Consider the following 22,361-nt stretch of genomic DNA (forward strand, 5'->3'; position numbering starts at 1 on the left):
GTTCAACAGTTCAATCATATTAGCATATTCTGCAGATAAGACATCTTAATTATCTATGTTACTTAGCTAATTCTGATTACGGAGGAGGAATGGAGGGAAAAAGAGAGGCAGAGGAGGTCTAAGAGAGAGAGGGAGGAGGAGGGTGAATAAGGGCAAAGAATCGGAGGTGGTAGGTGTGGTGAAGTTCTCTGAGTTTTTGGAAAAAGTGGACCCTTGCATTTTGCAGATCCATTTGTGGTTTCAGGGTGGGTGAAAAACAGAGTTCAGTGCTGTGGAATCGGTAAGGGTAACCAGAAGTGGTTTTGTGATAATTGTTTGTGTTTCTGTTGGTCAGAGGGAGCAGGTGCTCTGTGTTAAACGAATGGGGGCAAGAGATGTGAATTGTTTTGCTCTCAAGAAAAGGGCACCATGGAAAGGAGTGATTACTGGGGTAGCAGTAAATGTAAAAGTTGACCAACTGAAGGAGAACATTCCCGGTGTTTGTGATGCTCGTTGTTTTGTGCGACGCATACAGGGTGGCGTGAGTGGTGAAACAGAAGAGTCATTGTCTGTTCTTTTGAGTTTTGATGTTGAGTCTTTGCCCGACAAAGTGATGTTAGCTCCTGTACAAGCTTTTGTGCCGAATACATTACGTTGTTACAGGTGTCAAGCTTATGGGCATGTGGCAGCAGTGTGTAGGAGGTAGGTTCATAGGTGTGAGACGTGTGCAGAAGGGCATGAGACAAAGGAATGTGTAGCATTGGGGAAAGTAGTGGTATGTGTTAATTGTAGGGGTGCCCATGGGGCTGGGGATCAGAAATGTCCTGTGCGAGAGAGGCAGGTTGAGGATATCAGAAGAGTTACAGGGTGTGTTAAGTGGTGGTGTCCTATCCTTTCAGGTTGTTGGCCTGAGGTAGGACTAAATAGATTTAAATAGTGGAGTAGGGTGGTGTTATTTTTTTGGTGAGTGTAGTGTTAGATGGAAGAGTATTTGATTATTTATTTTTTCAAGCAAAGTATAAGGGAGTTGTACTCCAGTCAAGTAGGTGGCGGTAATGCAATATTTATTGGATGCCAACCGCCGTTAAATCTCATCGAAGAAGAGGCCGTAATAGGTGGCTAAACACGAGAAGCGACAAACCGATATATTGTCAAACTTTGATTCTCAAAAATAGTATATTTGAGAAGAATCTAGTTATCCATAGCTAGCTAGATAACTCTGCATTGGATATTGTTGGTGAGTTTTTAAGCATCGCGTTGTTGTTGTAAAGACTTCCACCTGGCGCCATTTAATTGTGTTGTCAAGTCGGTACAAAACATACATTTGAAGAGGAACGGATTGTGTTGTCGGTTTTGTGTTACGCACAAACCTTGAAATAGTTTCTGTCCACACACCGTAAACGTATCCCTGAATAGTTTGATAGCTAGCTAACGTAATTATTTTGTTCATATTTAATAGTGTGCTGCAAGCTAACGTTGTCGTTAGCTAGCCACCACCTCTTCCATTTCCAATGCTAGTACTGTAATGGCTTGTTAACATCAACTTCTTAGTTCACTTTGGGCTTAGATTCCCCCGAACAAGATACTCGTTGGGTCATGAAACTATTGAAGTTCCTCAACTTGGATAACGACCAAGCCAGCTTATCAGCCGAGCACTGCCCACCAGGATCTGTAAATTAAGATGGCTAATTAACATTAGCTGGTTAACTAGCATATAAACCTCTTGTGCCGTTAGCTCGCTAACGTTACCTTTACAAGAAATTCTGACCCCAGAGCTGGTACAGTTATCTAGCTAGCTATCTTTGTAGCTAATACTTTAGGTAACGTTAGCTTACTAACTAACGTTACCGCCAGGAGAATGACTGACTGGGCATAATGACAGTGGTAATCAATTAGCTAGCTAGAAGTTGATGCCAGTTAGCTAGCTCCCAACCACGCTGGCTTTGCACCCCCATCTCAGTTAGTTATATTTTGGACCCAGTCTAGGCGTACAAATAACGTGTTTGAATTGAATAGTTGCCCTCACTAGGCAGCTTGTTACTTTTGTCAATTAAACTGCTTTTATAGCATACTTTTGGACATAAGTGGAAGTTGTCAATTGTCCAAATCCAACGAGAGACAATTGCTCACTGTATATTTCTTCCCTAGTATGTGCTGGTTGTAATGAGCTGTCGTTATCCACAAAATAAAATGATTTTTACTTTGGACACATCTAGGGGATATTGTGATGAATTAGGCCTATTGAGAATGAGACAATTTTGCCACCTGTACCCTATTTGAAATTAGTGTGGTCTAATATTGTGAAACATTTTTTAGTTTACAGATAAAAACTGTTCTGTTTGTTTTAAAGCCACAGTCTGTAAAATGCTCATTGGTCATTTCAATTTACATGTGAAAATGTCATGAATTGCACATTAGCCTGGTGATTCAGGAGATTTCACTTAAGGACTAATGAAATGGTCTAAAATGTGCAAACTCTGCCCACCCGGGGCACCAGGCCATGCAAAACGAAGTGCCTAGTGTGGCTTCTAGTTGTGTAGAATGTGTTGTGTCCATGGCTGGTGTTTTTACTTTATGAAAAGCTAGCAATATGCCTATGCTGTGCGTAAAAGACAGAGGGTGTCCGGGAGTGTGTTTTCTTTGACATTGAGATGTCCGCAAATGTGTGTACAGTGCTGAATGTCGTTGCTGTAGTAGGCATATGTATTAGGCTAATTACTGAGTTAGTGTGGAAGGAGGGGTGCGCAAAGCTCACTCAGATACTGCTTACATGCAGCATACATGAAGGTCATGGTGCAATACAATATGAAAGTGATGCATCATTTTCCAGGAAGTTGGCTTGTAGGCTTTTTGAATGGCCTTCAATGGGAAAAATGTAGCGCATTGTTCTTCAGCACAAAAACGTAATATAAGGCATTTGGCAGTAGTAAATTCATTCACAAACATAAATATAGTTTTAAATGGGTCGTGTGGTGTAAAAAAAATTTAACTTAAGAAAAAATACTAAAGCCAGGTAGAAAGTAATTAGTGGTCCTCTGTAGCTCAATTGGTAGAGCATGGTGCTTGTAACGCCAGGGTAGTGGGTTTGATTCCCGGGACCACCCATACGTAAAAATGTATGCACACATGACTAAGTCGCTTTGGATAAAAGCATCTGCTAAATGGCATATTATATTATTTATATTATTACATTTAATCTCTGAACAATTTTTCTTCAATCACAGTTAGCACCTATTAGCAGCGCTATTTATTGAATTTGGTTGATTTTGTGGTCTGAAACCAGTGAGCTTATTACCATTAGTCATCACGAATATTGGCAAAATTGAATTATTGTAGGCTATAAAAATATAATTAATGACAATGAAAAAGGTAGGAGTGTTGTTCTCTTGTCATATAATTGCTACATTTACTATCAATATAGCGTTAAAAATAGATATCCAGGTTGCATTTTGGGAGAATGTTTCTTTTTCTCCATGCGTATATTGGGTTGCGACTGAGACAACCTGGTTCAATTTAGTTCGAGGCAAAACCAGTTGAGAACCACTTTCTTAAAAGACCGCATTTTCACGAGTTTGATGATACAATTGGCAAGCCAATTCAAAAGATTAGGGGACAGGAACCGGAAGTATGACGTAGGATGACGTCACTTGTATAGCGTAGACTGACTGTTGCTTTCCTGTTTGGAATTGTGCTCATGGCAGGCCTTCTATACACCTAGGTTCACCATAGGTTCAATGTACAGTTGAATATGCTTGTGCACGATTGTCAAATCAAATAATTGTATTTGTCACATGCTTCGTAGACAACAGGTGTAAACTCATAGTAAAATGCTTACTTACGTGACCTTTTCCAACAATGCAGAGTTAAAGATAAGATACATTTTTGTAATAATGGGCACAGTGAATAATGAATAAAAATAGAGTAAAAATAACATGGCTACAGTGCATTCAGAAAGTATTCAGACCCCTTGACTTTTCCCACATTTTGTTACGTTACAGCCTTATTCTAAAATGGATTAAATTGTTTTTTTTCCCCTCATCAATCAACACACAATACCTGATAATGACAAAGCAAAATCTTTATTTTATTTTATTCTTTGCAAAAATAAAAAACGGAAATATCACATTTACATAAGTATTCAGACCCTTTACTCAGTACTTTGTTGAAGCACCTTTGGCAGTGATTACAGCCTCAAGTCTTCTTGGGTATGACGCTACAAGCTTGGCACACCTGTATTTGGGGAGTTTCTCCCATTCTTCTCTGCAGATCCTCTCAAGCTCTGTCAGGTTGGATGGGGAGCGTCGCTGCACAGCTATTTTCAGGTCTCTCCAGAGATGTTCGATCGGGTTCAAGTTCAGCCTCTGGCTGGGCCACTCAAGGACATTCAGAGACTTGTCCTGAAGCCACTCCTGCATTGTCGGCTGTGTGCTTAGGGTCGTTGTGCTGTTGGAAGGTGAACCTTCGCCCCAGCCTGAGGTCCTGAGCGCTCCGGCCATCTTTCCCTCGATCCTGACTAGTCTACCAGTCCCTGCCGCTGAAAAACATCCCCACAGCATGATGCTGCCACCACCATGCTTCACCGTAAGCATGGTGCCTGGTTTCCTCCAGACGTGACGTTTGGCATTCAGGCCAAAGAGTTCGATATTGGTTTAATCAGACCAGAGAATATTGTTTCTCATGGTCTGAGAGGTGCCTTTTGGCAAACTCCAAGCGGGCTGTCATGTGCCTTTCACTGAGGAATGGCTTCCGTCTGGCCGCTCTACCATGAAGGCCTGATTTGGTGGAGTGCTGCAGAGATGGTTGTCCTTCTGGAAGATTCTCCCCAGAGGAACTCTGGATCTCTGTCAGACTGACCATCGGGTTCTAGGGCACCTACCTGACCAAGGCCCTTCTACCCCGATTGCTCAGTTTGGCTGGGCGGCCAGCTCCAGGAAGAGTCTTGGTGATTCCATTTAAGGAGGCCACTGTGTTCTTGGGGCCTTTCAATGCTGCAGACATTTTTTGGTACCCTTCCCCAGATCTGTGCCTCGACACAATCCTGTCTCGGCGCTCTTATGACTGAAGCCATGCTCTTTTGTTTAAGTTTTCCCTGTCTTTTGTTATGAGTGATGGGCATAGACCACTTGGAAACCTGTTGCAACAACACTTTTGCCGCTCATTATTTTAGACTTGCCAATATTTGTAAGCTCACCCATCACTAATCTAAATGAATAATTGTATGCTGGCCATAGACTCCTCTGAACTGATACATGTCAAGCAAGTATATTTTCTGTCTCTATAATCACATGGGCAACTTCTACCAATTAGGCCTATCACTGCTGCTCCAGGGTCAGATGGTTTTTGTTGACCTAAAAAGGACTGCAGATGTAAATAAGCTGTTAGCTAAATCTTGTGCAACGCATCACTTCTCACTTCTGAGATTTAGTTTTTTGTTGTACATTGTCCCTGTACAAATAAACGTAATAAATAAATAAAATACATTTGGGGTTGGGTAAGCTGATCATAGATCTGTATAGTACTCTGATCACTACCCACTTGTGGTGTATGTTCTAAGTTTCTGCTGTGCCTAGTGTGCCTGCTCAGTCAGGGGCTGGCGTCATGTCTTATTGTTTTTTTGAAAAGACAAAACTCTGCAATTGGACTGTGTCTACTTATGAGTTGACTGTTCGGAGAAATGATTGTGGGCGTTTGTGGTGATATTGATTCTTTGTAGAGAAATGTTGCAAAGTCCATCCCTAATCAGTTATGTGGGCCGACGCTGAAATTGTCATCTGTGGTTACAGCATAATTAATCTCCTAAATAGTGGCTGCAAACACAAACCTGTATGACCCAGTTAGATGAGTTGGCTTTTGTGCTTTAGTAGCCAAGTATTTTGTGAAAATGCTGCTTTGCGTTTTGTTATCTCTATTTATGATATTACTTTTCAACCATCCAATCCAACGCCTCTCACCACCCTCTTCCATCTCTCCGCAGGTTTAGCGGAGCAGCAGTCACCATGGCGACGGACATCATCTCCCCGCCACGGTTCTTCCACATGCCACGGTTCCAGCACCAGGCGCCGCGGCAGCTCTTTTACAAGCGGCCCGACTTCGCCCAGCAGCAGGCCATGCAGCAGCTCACCTTCGACGGCAAGCGCATGCGGAAGTCTGTCAACCGCAAAACCATTGACTACAACCCCTCGGTCATCAGGCATCTGGAGGTAATGAACGTGACATGAAGCATCTGTTTTTGGGTTATTTTGTGACCCACTCAGTGAACTAAATGTTTCTAGAAACCACAACTCAGTCAGTAGTCGTGTTTCTAGAGAAACTCGACTTTGGGCACAAACACGCACACATCCTTCAGATAGCTTGACATATTGAAACAGTTTCAAATATCCACGCTCAGACATGACCATGAGCTCAGAGACGCTGTTCTTGAGCACTTACTCCCATGTAAACTCAGCAAAAAAAGAAACTACCCTTTTTCAGGACCCTGTCTTTCAAAGATGATAATTGTAAAAATCCAAATAACTTCACAGATCTTCATTGTAAAGGGTTTAAACACTGTTTCCCATGCTTGTTCAATTAACCATAAACAATTATTGAACATGCACCTGTGGAACGGTCGTTAAGACACTAACAGCTTACAGACGGTAGGCAATTAAGGTCACAGTTATGAAAACTTAGGACACTAAAGAGGCCTTTCTACTGACTCTGAAAAACACAAAAAGAAAGATGCCCAGGGTCCCTGCTCATCTGCGTGAACGTGCCTTAGGCATGCTGCAAGGAGGCATGAGGACTGCAGATGTGGCCAGGGCAATACATTGCAATGTCCTTACTGTGAGAAACCTAAGACAGCGATACAGGGAGACAGGACGGACAGCTGATCGTCCTCGCAGTGGCAGACCACGTGTAACAATACCTGCACAGGATCGGTACATCTGAACATCACACCTGCGGGACAGGTACAGGATGGCAACAACAACTGCCCGAGTTACACCAGGAACGCACAATCCCTCCATCAGTGCTCAGACTGTCCGCAATAGGCTGAGAGAGCCCGGACTTAGGGCTTGTAGGCCTGTTGTAAGGCATGTCCTCACCAGACATCACCGGCAACAATGTCGCCTATGGGCACAAACCCAGACAGGACTGGCAAAAAGTGCTCTTCACTGACGAGTCGCGGTTTTGTCTCACCAGGGGTGATGGTCGGATTCGCAATTATCGTCGAAGGAATGAGCATTACACCGAGGCCAGTACTCTGGAGCGGGATCGATTTGGAGGTGGAATGTCCGTCATGGTCTGGGGCGGTGTGTCACAGCATCATCGGACTGAGCTTGTTGTCATTGCAGGCAATCTCAACGCTGTGCGTTACAGGGAAGACATCCTCCTCCCTCATGTGGTACCCTTCCTGCAGGCTCATCCTGACATGACCCTCCAGCATGACAATGCCACCAGCCATACTGCTCGTTCTGTGCGTGATTTCCTTCAAGACAGGAATGTCAGTGTTCTGCCATGGCCAGCAAAGAGCCCGGATCTCAATCCCATTGAGCACGTCTGGGACCTGTTGGATCGGAGGGTGAGGGCTAGGGCCATTCCCCCCAGAAATGTCAGGGAACTTGCAGGTGCCTTGGTGGAAGAGTGGGGTAACATCTCACAGCAAGAACTGGCAGCCTTACCGCAAAAGTGGAAGAGGAAAGTGAAAGGGGGAGAAAGTAAGGAACTTGTCTGTCGGCCTTGCATTAAAGAACATAATTGGTTAAGGAAAACTGTGATATATAAAAAAGTATATCAGTTTCACTTAAGGACCAAAGGATTGACAGCCGTCCCATATAGATTGCAAAATTGCAGAATCATTAGATCATTTGTTTTGGTTCTGTCCATTTGTAGCTTGTTTTTGGACACAGGTCCAGGATTGGCTAAAGGATTGCAATATTTACCCGGAGCTATCCTTGCAGATAGCATTACTGGGTGATCTGAAAAGTCATAGTCAATCGATCAATAATATAATAATACTTTTAGCAAAAATGTTTTTTTAATTCACAATCTGTAGAAGCAATGAGAATAGAAAGGTTCAGAACTTTTGTAAAACATCACAGTACGGTTGAAATATATATGGCAAATAGAAATCCTATATGGATGGTAAGAGATAGATGGGAGGTATTGAATGGAGTTGAAGGATGGGACTAATAACAACTAACAACAAATAATAACAAGATAACTAATAATGTAAGCATACTGTGTCCATAATAAGTATATAGGTTGTATGTTGGGAGCTTTTGGGAAAGAGCACAGTTAGAAAGATATGGCATATAGAAGCAAACCGGATGGACATCATGAAAATGATCGGAGAGGTTGAGAGTAGAAGTAGTTCAGGAGCAAAAACAAATAAAATATAATTATTGTAAAATTGACTGTGTCCATAAGGTGTAGATAGTAAGTATAGGCTGGAAGTAGAGGCCTGGGCGTTGTTGTTCACTAATTTACCCCAAGTAGGGAAAGGATGGCGGGGTTGAAAAGTAATAAAGGGGAGTGTGTATATATATATATATATAACATGGGGGATTGGAAGTGATGCAGACAATTACATTTACATTTTAGTCATTTAGCAGACGCTCTTATCCAGAGCGACTTACAGGAGCAATTAGGGTTAAGTGCCTTGCTCAAGGGCACATTTACGTCATTAGCAGACGCTCTTAAACAGAGCGACTCACAAATTGGTGCATTCACCCTATAGGCAGTGGGATAACCACTTTACAATTTTTTTGGGGGGGGGGTAGAAGGATTACTTTATCCTATCCGAGGTATTCCTTAAAGAGGTGGGGTTTCAAATGTCTCCGGAAGGTGGTGAGTGACTCCGCTGTCCTAGCGTCGTGAGGGAGCTTGTTCCACCATTGGGGTGCCAGAGCAGCGAACAGTTTTGACTGGGCTGAGCGGGAACTATGCTTCCGCAGAGGAAGGGGAGCCAGCAGGCCAGAGGTGGATGAACGCAATGCCCTCGTTTGGGTGTAGGGACTGATCAAAGCCTGAAGGTACAGAGGTGCCGTTCCCCTCACTGCTCCATAGGCAAGCACCATGGTCTTGTAGCGGATGCGAGCTTCAACTGGAAGCCAGTGGAGTGTGTGGAGGAGGGGGGTGACGTGAGAACTTGGGAAGGTTGAACACCAGACGGGCTGCGGCATTCTGGATGAGTTGTAGGGGGTTTAATGGCACAGGCAGGGAGGCCAGCCAACAGCGAGTTGCAGTAGTCCAGACGGGGAGATGACAAGTGCCTGGATTAGGACCTGTGCCGCTTCCTGTGTAAGGCAGGGTCGTACTCTCCGAATGTTGTAGAGCATGAACCTGCAGGAGCGGGTCACCGCCTTGATGTTAGCGGAGAACGACAGGGTGTTGTCCAGGGTCACGCCAAGGCTCTTCGCACTCTGGGAGGAGGACACAACGGAGTTGTCAACCGTGATGGCGAGATCATGGAACGGGCAGTCCTTCCCCGGGAGGAAGAGCAGCTCCGTCTTGCCAGGGTTCAGCTTTAGGTGGTGATCCGTCATCCATACTGATATGTCTGCCAGACATGCAGAGATGCGATTCGCCACCTGGTTATCAGAAGGGGGAAAGGAGAAGATTAGTTGTGTGTCGTCTGCGTAGCAATGATAGGAAAGGCCGTGAGGAAAATGTGGCAAATAGCTTCGTAGGGTTAGAGGCAGATGCTTGGAATTTAGAGTGGTAGAAAGTGGCCTTAGCAGCAGAAACAGATGAAGAAAATGTGGAGAGGAGGGAGTGAAAAGATGCCAGGTCGGCAGGGAGTTTAGTTTTCTTCCATTTCCGCTCCGCTGCCCGGAGCTCTGTTCTGTGAGCTCGCAATGAGTCATCAAGCCACGGAGCTGGAGGGGAGGACCGAGCCGGCCGGGAGGATAGGGGACACAGAGAGTCAAAGGATGCAGAAAGGGAGGAGAGGAGGGTTGAGGAGGCAGAATCAGGAGATTGGAGGGAGAAGGATTGAGCAGAGGGAAGAGATGATAGGATGGAAGAGGAGAGAGTAGTGGGAGAGAGAGAGCGAAGGTTGCGGCGGCGCATTACCATCTGTGTAGGGGCAGAGTGAGTAGTGTGGGAGGAGAGCGAGAGAGAAAAGGATACAAAGTAGTGGTCGGAGACATGGAGGGGAGTTGCAGTGAGATTAGAAGAGCAGCATCTAGTAAAGATGAGGTCAAGCGTATTGCCTGCCTTGTGAGTAGGGGGGGACGGTGAGAGGGTGAGGTCAAAAGAGGAGAGGAGTGGAAAGAAGGAGGCAGAGAGAAATGAGTCAAATGTGGACATAGGGAGGTTGAAATCCCCCAAAACTGTGAGGGGTGAGCCATCCTCAGGAAAGGAACTTATCACAGGCGTCAAGCTCATTGATGAACTCTCCAAGGGAACCTGGAGGGCGATAGATGACAAGGATATTAAGCTTAAATGGGCTAGTGACTGTGACAGCATGGAATTCAAATGAGGAGATAGACAGATGGGTTAGGGGAAAAATTGAGAATGTCCACTTGGGAGAGATGAGGATTCCTGTGCCACCACCCCTCTGACCAGATGCTCTCGGGGTATGCGAGAACACATGGTCAGACGAGGAGAGAGCAGTAGGAGTAGCAGTGTTTTCAGTGGTAATCCATGTTTCCGTCAGCGCCAGGAAGTCGAGGGACTGGAGATTAGCATAGGCTGGGATGAAGTCAGCTTTGTTGGCAGCAGAACGGCAGTTCCAGAGGCTGCCTGAGACCTGGAACTCCAGGTGTGGGGTGCGTGCAGGGACCACCAGGTTAGAGAGGCAGCAGCCACGCGGTGTGGGGCGTTTGTGTAGCCTGTGCAGAGAGGAGAGAACAGGGATAGGCAGAGGCATAGTTGACAGGCTGTAGCAAATGGCTACAATAATGCAGAGGAGATCGGAATGAAATGAACTAAACATCTGGGAGAGTAGAGAGCAGGGCCTCCCTCACCAAAAACTTCTACCTCAGAAACTATAATTGTTTCACTGAACCACCCGAACAAAAACTCTACCAACTTCCACCTTTAGAAATCAGAATTGTTGTGAACCACAGCGGTTCAATGTTTAAAGGAATAGACTCAACCCACTTTATTCAGCTAGATAACTATGACACCATAGCTAACTAGCATGCTAGCATCCAATAACACACAGTTTAGCACCAACACTTGGTCACAACAAACCACCAATAGTGTGTTAACACACTAAGCAGATAATTCGGCTATGTAGCACAACTATATTGTATTTAGCTACTACAGTACAGTTAGCTGGTCATATTGGCTAGCTAGCAATGGCCACTGTGTTGACCTTGTTTGAAGAACGGCTAGCTAGCTAACTAGCTTCAGTGCAACCCCGGCACCACCGAAAAAACAATGCCAACCTACAGTAACTACCCACAACAGCCCACAATGCCTAGCTATGACGCCATAGCTAACTAGAATGCTAGCATCCAATAACACACAGTTTAGCACCAATACTTGGTTACAACAAACTACCAAGAGTGTGTTAACACACTAAACAGATAATTCATGTCCGTGTCTAGTTCCTTTCATAACGCAGCAAAAATTAAACGTTGGCTAGCTAGCACATTAACACTGGAAACAACTCTCCACCGTTGCACTAAACAGATAATTACCAATAAACGTTACCAGTAGCTACCCGCTAGCTAGCTAGCATACCAAGAGTGTGTTAACACACTAAACAGATAATTCATGTCCGTGTCTACAATCTATCTGCAAAATTAAGCTGATCTACCCCCCAAAAAAATAAAAAATAACTGGCAAATCTGGTGCAGTCCATGAGGAGGAGATGCATTGCAATACTTAATGCAGCTGGTGGTCACACCAGATACTTACTGACTTTTGATTTTGACCCCCCCCTTTGTTCAGGGACACATTATTCCATTTCTGTTAGTCACATGTCTGTGGAACTTGTTCAGTTTATGTCTCAGTTGTTGAATCTTGTTATGTTCATACAAATATTTACACATGTTAAGTTTGCTGAAAATAAACGCAGTTGACAGTGAGATGACGTACATTTTTTTGCTAAGTTTATATGTATTTGGCTGGAATGTATGTGAATCCAAAGACCTTTGGTTCCTTAAATGTTCTCTTCCTTGACTACAGAATCGTTTGTGGCAGCGAGACCACAGAGATTTACGTGCCATCCAACCAGATGCAGGATGTTACAATGATGTAAGTATGGGCAGATTGTAAGATTTAGTACAATTTTTGACCTTCTGGTGTCAGTAATCTAATAAGAAAATATGTTATCAATGAATCTGTGTCAGAGTGTTAGCGAGTCCCTATTCCTGGCTGGATTTGATTAATTGTGTACCCATTGTTAGATAAGATGTTGACATTTCTCTCTCCTTTTCCGTCCCTATCTTTCTCTGGCTCTTGTAGCTTGTTCCTCCTGTGGGCATTGTGAGTTATCCCATGAACGCAGTCACCACAAAGTTTGTTCGAACCTCCACGAACAAAGTCAAGTGCCCTGTCTTTGTCATAAGGGTAAGTCTCTCCTCTCACACACTTTCCGCACCTGTTCAAGGCAGACTATTTTATCCCTCTGAAACTGTGAAGCCCAAAGTGCAGGTATGTCAAATTATATTCCTGCTGGGTTTTGTTATTTCCTTCCAATTAGTGTCCAGTTAAAACCTAGACAACCAGGTGAGGGGATGATCTTAGTTGATCAATCAAGTACAACGGAGGAGCGAAAATCCACACATTTGGCCTACCAGGAATTGAGTTTGACACCCCTGCCATAGAGATGTAGCTCAGTTGGTAGAGCATGGCGTTTGCAACGCCAGGGTTGTGGGTTCGCTTCCCACGGGGGGCCAGTATGAAAAATAAAAATAATAATGTATGCACTCACTAACTGTATGTCGCTCTGGATAAGAGTGTCTGCTAAATGACTAAAATGTAAAATGTGAATGTAATGAATGAGTAGTACACATTTTCTGCATAATATACACTACATGACCAAAGGTATGTGGACACCTGCTCATCGAACATCTCATTCCAAAATCATGGGCATTAATATGGAGTTGGTCCCCTCTTTGCTGCTATAACAGCCTCTACTCTTCTGGGAAGGCTTTCCACTAGATGTTGGAACATTGCTGCTGGGATTTGCTTCCATTTAGCCACAAAAGCATTAGTGAGGTTGGGCGATTAGGCCTGGCTCAGGGTCGGCTTTCCAATTCATCCCAAAGGTGTTCGATGGGGATGAGGTCAGGGCTCTGTGCAGGCCAGTCAAGTTCTTCCACACCGATCTTGACAAACCATTTCTGTATGGACCTCGCTTTGTGTGCGGGGGCATTGTCATGCTGAAACAGGAAAGGGCCTTCCCCAAACTGTTGCCACAAAGTTGGAAGCGCAGAATCGTCTAGAATGTCATTGTATGCTCCTAGATGTTTCCACTTCACAATAACAGCACTTACAGTTGACCGGGGCAGCTCTAGCAGGGAAGAGATTTTACGAACTGACTTGTTGGAAAGGTGGCATCCTATGACAGTGCCACAATAAAAGTCACTGAGCTCTTCAGTAAGGCCATTCTACTGCCAATGTTTGTCAATGGAGATTACATGGCTGTGTGCTCGATTTTATACACCTGTCAGCAACGGGTGCAGCTGAAATGGATGAATTCACTCATTTGAAGTGATGTCCACATACTTTTGTACATTGCATGCGGAAAGTATTCAGACCCCTTTACTTTTTTTTTGTTACATTACAGCCTTATTCTAAAATAATGAAAAAAATATATAATAATCTACACACAGGTGCATCCTGTTTCCATTGATCATCCTTGATGTTTCTACAACTTGATTGGGGTCCACCTGTGGTAAATTCAATTGACTGGACATGATTTGGAAAGGCACACACCTGTCTATATAAGGTCCCACAGTTGACAGTGCATGTCAGAGCAAAAACTAAGCCATGCGGTCGAAGGAATTGTCCGTAGAGCTCCGAGACAGGATTGTGTCGAGACACAGATCTGGGGAAGGGTTCCAAAAAATGTCTGCAGCATTGAAGGTCCCCAAGAACACAGTGGCCTCCATCATTCTTAAATGGAAGAAGTTTGGAACCACCAAGACTCTTCCTAGAGCTGGCCGCCCGGCCAAACTGAGCAATCGGGGGAGAAGGGCCTTGGTCAGGGAGGTGACCAAGAACCTGATGGTCACTCTGACAGAGCTCCAGAGTTCCTCTGGAGATGGGAGAACCTTCCAGAAGGACAACCATCTCTGCAGCACTCCACCAATCAGGCCTTTATGGTAGAGTGACCAGATGGAAACAACTCCTTAGTAAAAGGCACATGGCAGCCCGCTTGGAGTTTGCCAAAAGGCACCTAAAGGACTCTGAGTCTATGAGAAACAAGATTCCCTGGTCTGATGGAACCTAGATGTAACTTTTTTACCTGAATGCCAAGCATCACGTCTGGAGGAAACCAGGCACCGCTCATCACCTGGCCAATACCTGGATCTCAGACTGGGGCGAAGGTTCACCTTCCAACAGGACAACGACCCTAAGCACACAGCCAAGACAATGCAGGAGTGGCTTTGGGAAAAGTCTCTGAATATCCTTGAGTGGCCCAGCCAGAGCCTGGACTTGAACCCAATCGAACATCTCTAGAGAGACCTGAAAATGACTGTGCAGCGACACTCTCCATCCAACCTGAAAGAGCTTCAGAGGATCTGCAGAGAAGAACTCCCCAAATACAGGTGTGCCAAGCTTGTAGTGTACCCAAGAAGACTCGAGGCTGTAATCTCTGCCAAAGGTGCTTCAACAAAGTACTGAGTAAAGGGTCTGAATAATTATGTAAATGTACCAAAAATTGATTCTTATTTTTTTAAAACATTTCTAAAAAATGGTTTTTGCTTTGTCATTATGGGGTATTGTGTGTAGATTGATGAGAAAAAAAACAATTTAATCAATTTTAGAATAAGGCTGTAACTTAACTAAATGTGGAAATAGTGAAGGGGTCTGAATACTTTCCGAATGCACTGTGTGTGTATGTGTATATATATATATATATATATATATATATATATATATATATATTAGTGTATATCCAAACTTAAGAATGTGATTACTAAGTTCAGTGTCTCCCTTATCTATTTTTACCTTTTTTATTACTCCTTTCAATTAAATCAACTATTCTTCACCTCCCCCCTTTTCTCCATATCTCCTCCTCTCCTCCACCCCTCTCTCCCTTGTTCACAGTGGACTCCTGAGGGGAGGCGACTTGTCACCGGAGCCTCCAGTGGGGAGTTCACCTTGTGGAACGGACTCACCTTCAACTTTGAGACCATCTTACAGGTAAACATTGAATCCACCCTTTTACAACACTTTACAATTAACTTAAAACTTCTGAAATGTGTATTCAGCAGTTCTGAACCACATGAAATCGGTATATCCACTGTCTTTTAAAAAAAATTATCCAACCCTGTGTTTTTGGTTCTGGTGCTCGCTCTGTCTGTCTCTCCTCCCCTCAGGCCCATGACAGCCCTGTGCGGGCCATGACCTGGTCTCACAACGACATGTGGATGTTGACAGCCGACCACGGCGGCTACGTCAAATACTGGCAGTCCAACATGAACAACGTCAAGATGTTCCAGGCTCACAAGGAGGCGATTAGAGAGGCCAGGTCTATATCCAATCTACCATTTTTTGTAGTTAACCCCAGACTGTTACTGCTGTTTCCCCCAATAATGATTAATAGATGTACGTGTGTGCTGTCACGACACTGCACTGATCTCTTTTTGATATTCATATTCTTATTATTGCCATTATCATTGCCTGTGGCTCACGATGAGTTGTGTATTTGGATTTTTTCTATACATAACTACTATGTACAGAAAAGGTAGATTTTCACGGTCTTGTTAAATAAAGTGTTTATCTATATCCATACGCAAAAGGGATTGACACATGTTAATGCTATTGGTTTACACAGATAGGCCCAGAGGGACAGAGTGTATACAGGATGAAGTGGAGTGGTTGCACCTGAAGTTACTGCATACATAGGGAGTTTCGAATGTGGCCAACTTGTTCTTCGTTTATGGACCTTGGGGAAGGCGTCTCACACGCATAGAGTCACTCCACACCAGGGTTTCCGCTACCCAGTAATAGCTTTTGGCAAAAAAAAAAAAATCCAAGCCAATTAAATAAAAATTGCCGCCAGCCAAATCTCCGGGAGAAGAAGAAGAAATACCTTTGCGGGATAATGCCCTTTAACCTATTCATTGATGGAAATAGATTTGACTGGTCATGCTTATCAGTCTATAGGTTAATTTGCATATTTTAGTGGAATTCGATTGGTGCGCGTGTACAGTATATTCGTTATGCATCTTATTTATCACACGCGTACACCATACAGATACAGAACCTTTAAGCGGAAAATCTGTCAGACGGCACGAGAGCTGCTGCTACAGCATCTCAAACAGCAGATGCATAGACAACGGAAGGCAGGCTTCATCAGAGCTTCACACACCACTTTGCAATGAGCTGGAGGCAGTAAGAAAGTAAGAAAGACCTCACGTCGTTGCATCCTTGACTTGCATGTTCTGTTAATATGAATCACCATAATCTAAATGTGATTTGTCATTCTGAGCACCGTGGGTGGACACCCTAATCAGGTTACGCACCCAATGCATATGGGTCAGGTACATTTCTCAAATGTCCTGTAAATTAAAATGCCGCCGGAAACCCTGGTCCACACACATACTTCACAAAGGTCCCATGGTTGATTTTGAAGGTTTTTGAGGTGTAAGCAAATGCATGTCTACAATCCCCCACCTTTTGAAACCACTAAAATTGCCACCCCCACATTGTCTGCTGTTGAATATATCCTAGTTACAAAACTCACATCCACACGTGACCCCATAGCTTCTTGAATAAAGACTATTTCTGCCAAAAACACAACCAAATTGCCTCTGGGGTTAGAGCAGTTGGCTATCAACTTTCACTTTCAATTCCCACGCAACCCACAAGGTCGCTTTGACTACCCACCATTCCAAACCCCCTGGTATATTAACAGTTAAATCTACATTGAATGGGGCGGTGCAGTTGAGAGCGATTTATTGTATAAAAAGTTGCCTTTGCTGTATATTTCTACCTTTGGTGGTTTTGCCTTCATGGAGCTTTACGAAAATAATCAATAAAGATTGTGAATAGGGTTTTATGCTGGATTTCCCTCTGAAGTATAACACAAAACTTAAAGTTTCAGTTTTTAATATATAACTTCTCAATGCCATAACTTATTTTCTTTGAATGTTGATGTTTCTGAGATACTTTTAATGTTGTTGTTGAACGTGCATTGAATCTCCAGGAACAATGGAAAATAAATAATCTTAGGGCTGTGGCCATAGTCCTGGAAAAATTGTACATCATACATGCATTGATGGATGTGCTCCAAACCTGAAGATGGCAATTAAGGAACTAGTCAAGAAGTTCAACAGGTGTTTGTTAGCAGGGCCATGTAGGCAATCTTTGGTGTTGGTATGAGTCAGGTTTGGGCCTATAGTCTGGGGGGGTCACGAGGGCTATAGTACATTGGCCTAATACCTCACTTTATCACCATGCTGCAACTGTTGCTCCAACTACAGATAGAGCCACATTATCTGTTTGACTGACAGGACTTCACGACCCCATGACGCTGTAAAAGGGACACAACATTTGAAAATCTATTTCTCTGATGTTTTCAGACATAAGCCTAAACACTGCAAATCTGGCAATGATATGGTGCCACAGCCACTGCCTATCATTTCCATTCTGTAAAGTGTATATATTGCTAGATCTACACAGTACACAACAGATCGCCTGGGACATACAGTGGGGAAAAAAAGTATTTAGTCAGCCACCAATTGTGCAAGTTCTCCCAGTTAAAAAGATGAGAGAGGCCTGTCATTTTCATCATAGGTACACGTCAACTATGACAGACAAATTGAGGAAAAACATCCAGAAAATCACATTGTAGGATCTTTTATGAATTTATTTGCAAATTATGGTGGAAAATAAGTATTTGGTCACCTACAGACAAGCAAGATTTCTGGCTCTCACAGACCTGTAACTTCTTCTTTAAGAGGCTCCTCTGTCCTCCACTCGTTACCTGTATTAATGGCACCTGTTTGAACTTGTTAACAGTATAAAAGACACCTGTCCACAACCTCAAACAGTCACACTCCAAACTCCACTATGGCCAAGACCAAAGAGCTGTCAAAGGACACCAGAAACAAAATTGTAGACCTGCACCAGGCTGGGAAGACTGAATCTGCAATAGGTAAGCAGCTTGGTTTGAAGAAATAAACTGTGGGAGCAATTATTAGGAAATGGAAGACATACAAGACCACTGATAATCTCCCTCGATCTGGGGGCTCCACGCAAGATCTCACCCGTGGGGTCAAAATGATCACAAGAACGGTGAGCAAAAATCCCAGAACCACACGGGGGACCTAGTGAATGACCTTCAGAGAGCTGGGACCAAAGTAACAAAGCCTACCATCAGTAACACACTACGCCGCCAGGGACTCATATCCTGCAGTGCCAGACGTGTCCCCCTGCTTAAGCCAGTACATGTCCAGGCCCGTCTGAAGTTTGCTAGAGTGCATTTGGATGATCCAGAAGAGGATTGGGAGAATGTCATATGGTCAGATGAAACCAAAATATAACTTTTTGGTAAAAACTCAACTCGTCGTGTTTGGAGGACAAAGAATGCTGAGTTGCATCCAAAGAACACCATACCTACTGTGAAGCATGGGGGTGGAAACATCATGCTTTGGGGCTGTTTTTCTGCAAAGGGACCAGGACGATTGATCCGTGTAAAGGAAAGAATGAATGGGGCCATGTATCGTGAGATTTTGAGTGAAAACCTCCTTCCATCAGCAAGGGCATTGAAGATGAAACGTGGCTGGGTCTTTCAGCATGACAATGATCCCAAACACACCGCCCGGGCAACGAAGGAGTGGCTTCGTAAGAAGCATTTCAAGGTCCTGGAGTGGCCTAGCCAGTCTCCAGATCTCAACAACCCCATAGAAAATCTTTGGAGGGAGTTGAAAGTCCATGTTGCCCAGCGACAGCCCCAAAACATCACTGCTCTGGAGGAGATCTGCATGGAGGAATGGGCCAAAATACCAGCAACAGTGTGTGAAAACCTTGTGAAGACTTACAGAAAACGTTTGACCTGTGTCATTGCCAACAAAGGGTATATAACAAAGTATTGAGAAACTTTTGTTATTGACCAAAGACTTATTTTCCACCATAATTTGCAAATAAATTCATTAAAAATCCGACAATGTGATATTCTGGAGAATTTTTTTTTTCTCATTTTGTCTGTCATAGTTGACGTGTACCTATGATGAAAATTACAGGCCTCTCATCTTTTTAAGTGGGAGAACTTGCACAATTGGTGGCTGACTAAATACTTTTTTTCCCCACTGTATCTCAACAAATATTAAGGCTCTATCTGTAATCTAACCCGAGACATCCTAGTTACATTTTGGTTGCTCCCTTTCACCTAGCCCCCTTTGCACAAATCTGATTAGATCATGCATTATGGCCAACATTTCACTAGGCCTATTGGAGGGCATGGCAGAGCCTTCGCCATATTGCGTTCACTATTCTGATCACCTCAGTCTAAACACTGAAGGGAATAGGGCAGGTGGGTAGGACCGCAATGGGACTGGGCAAGAGTTGTTGAAGAGCATGAATGGCTGGCAGATATTTTGCATGTTGATAAGAAGGGCAGGTTAGGATTTAGTTCAGAATTTTGACTGATTTAGTGATGATAGATATTTTTTGTTGTTGCTGGATTGCTTACCTGTTGCTTTAGTGTAGGGTCATTACACTTGTAGGTATTGGTCATTTGCGGTGGAGTTCAGACGGTAATGCTTGTGTAAACTGAGGAAGATTCATTTAACTTGGGCTTACGTCTAGTGTGAAGATTGCTTTTGGCTTACAGTTTAGACCTATCTGAGTGTAGTTTGTTTTTTATGGTTATACAGGTTGATAAGTGTTACGTTTTGGGTAGATACGTTGTAGTGTAATGATGTAACGTGTTAGTTGTGGGGCAAGACTGTTTTGTCTGGGTTTCTATCACTGGTCAGCTAAACCTTTTGTGAATTTTGTTAAATGCCAATACACAGCTAGAGGGAGAGGTTGCTGATGTGCCCAGGAAATGGCCCCCATAAGTGGTTGAACTGTACTGGGTTGTACTAGGATTTGACCCTGGGAGCCCAACTGTGTCTTCCTGCATTGTTGATTCTCTTCCTGCCTCACTCTGTCTTCAGTTTCTCACCTACGGATAATAAATTTGCCACTTGCTCTGACGACGGAACCGTACGCATCTGGGACTTTCTACGCTGTTACGAGGAGAGAATTCTCAGAGGTATGTTTTCTGTTGAATACACATACAGCTGTACCAAATTGATACACCTCACTGGACACCACGACTCGCCCCTGGAAAAACACATTCACACAGACACTTTTAGGGGATTGCACCGCAACATGTTCCTTTTCTGTACCCATAAGTCAGAACCATCCATGAAATGCACAACTCATTTGGCAAATTTGTTCATTGATTGTATCTATGGACCTCAACTGATACTGCGTTTAAATGCATCAGTTGCTAGTTGTTGATTAGTCCTTACTCACGTATATTTATTCACTGTCTGTTGGCCCTTTGGCCTGTAGAAGTGCTATTGCCATGCTTGAGGCTGCATTTAAATATTCAATACTAATTACAGTACCAGTCAAAAGCTTGGACACCTACTCAGTCAAGGGTTTTTCTTTATTTTGACTATTTTCTACATTGTAGAATAATAGTGAAGACATCAAAACTATGAAATAACACATGGAATCATGTAGTAACTAAAAAAGTGTTAAACAAATCAAAACAGATTTGAGATTCTTCAAAGTAGCCACCCTTTGCCTTGACAGCTTTGCACACTCTTGGCATTCTCTCAACCAGCTTCATGAGGTAGTCACCTGGAATGCATTTAAATTAACAGGTGTGCCATGTTAAAAGTGAATTTGTGGAATTTCTTTCCTTAAACAGGTGGGGGGGTATACCGAAGATAGCCCTATTTGGTAAAAGACAAAGTCTATATTATGGCAAGAACAGCTCAAATAAGCAAAGAGAAACAACAGTCCATAATTACTTTAAGACATGAAGGTCAGTCAATCCTGACAATTTCAAGAACTTTGAAAGTTTCTTCAAGTGCAGTCGCAAAAACCATCAAGCGCTATGATGAAACTCGCTCTCATGTGGACCGCCACAGGAATGGAAGACCCAGAGTTACCTCTGCTGCAGAGGATAAGTTCAAGATTGCAGCCCAAATAAATGCTTCACAGAGTTCAAGGAACAGACACATCTCAACATCAACTGTTCAGAGGAGACTGCGTGAATCAGGCCTTCATGGTCAAATTGCTGCAAAGAAACCACTACTAAAGGACACCAATAATAAGAAGAGACTTGCTTGGGACAAGAAACACAAGCAATGGACATTAGACCGGTGGAAATCTGTTCTTTGGTATGATGAGTCCAAATTTGAGATTTTTGGTTCCAAACGCCATGTCTTTGTGAGACGCAGAGTAGGAGAACGGATGATCTCCGCATGTGTGGTTCCCACCGTGAAGCATGGAGGAGGTGTGATGGTGTGGGGGTGCTTTGCTGGTGACACTGTCAATGATTTATTTAGAATTCAAGGCACACTTAACCAGCATGGCTACCACCAGCATTCTGCAGCGATACGCCATCCCATCTGGTTTGCGCTTAGTGGGACTATCATTTGTTTTTCAACAGGACAATGACCCAAAACACACCTCCAGTCTGTGTAAGGGCTATTTGACCAAAAAGGAGAGTGATGGAGTGCTGCATCAGATGACCTGGCCTCTACAATCACCCGACCTCAACCCAGTTGAGATGGTTTGGGATGAGTTGGAGTGAAGGAAAAGCAGCCAACAAGTGCTCAGCATATGTGGGAACTACTTCAAGACTGTTGGAAAAGCATTCCTCATGAAGCTGGTTGAGAGAATGCAAAGAGTGTGCAAAGCTGTCATCAAGGCAAAGGGTGGCTACTTTGAAAAATCTAAAATATATTTTGATTTGTTTAACACTTTTTTGGTTACTACATGATTCCATATGTGTTATTTCATAGTTTTGATTATTCTACGATGTAGAAAATAGTCAAAATAAAGAAAAACCCTTGAATGAGTAGGTGTGACAACCTTTGACTGGTACTGTACATTAGCGGTGGTTGTTGTAATTATATTTAATTTTGTTAATATCCGATTGATTATCAATTAACAATGTTTTTTAAATAGTCAAAACCTTGGTGGATGTATACTGTAGGTAGGCCTATCCCAACACCAACTAGTCACGTTGCACGAGCATTTAC

The 22,361-nt window shown here is 43.5% G+C and overlaps 1 protein-coding gene across 4 annotated transcripts in view; it reads left to right on the forward strand.

Annotated features, from left to right (window-relative positions):
• Window positions 1-1,067: 1,067 nt before the first annotated feature.
• The window catches only part of LOC121587475 (pre-mRNA 3' end processing protein WDR33), a 43,231-nt gene continuing 21,937 nt past the window's right edge, over window positions 1,068-22,361 (forward strand). For all 4 annotated transcript variants that reach the window (XM_041904436.2, XM_041904437.2, XM_041904438.2 and 1 more), the window contains exons 1-7: window positions 1,068-1,216; window positions 5,954-6,179; window positions 12,100-12,168; window positions 12,379-12,483; window positions 15,193-15,288; window positions 15,465-15,616; window positions 20,253-20,350. In XM_041904436.2, coding sequence (XP_041760370.2) covers window positions 5,976-6,179; window positions 12,100-12,168; window positions 12,379-12,483; window positions 15,193-15,288; window positions 15,465-15,616; window positions 20,253-20,350 — 724 coding nt within the window. In that variant the 5' untranslated portion in view covers window positions 1,068-1,216; window positions 5,954-5,975. The remainder of the gene's footprint in view (window positions 1,217-5,953; window positions 6,180-12,099; window positions 12,169-12,378; window positions 12,484-15,192; window positions 15,289-15,464; window positions 15,617-20,252; window positions 20,351-22,361) is intronic.

This window comes from Coregonus clupeaformis, chromosome 18, assembly GCF_020615455.1.
Source record: "Coregonus clupeaformis isolate EN_2021a chromosome 18, ASM2061545v1, whole genome shotgun sequence".
NCBI lineage: Eukaryota > Metazoa > Chordata > Actinopteri > Salmoniformes > Salmonidae > Coregonus > Coregonus clupeaformis.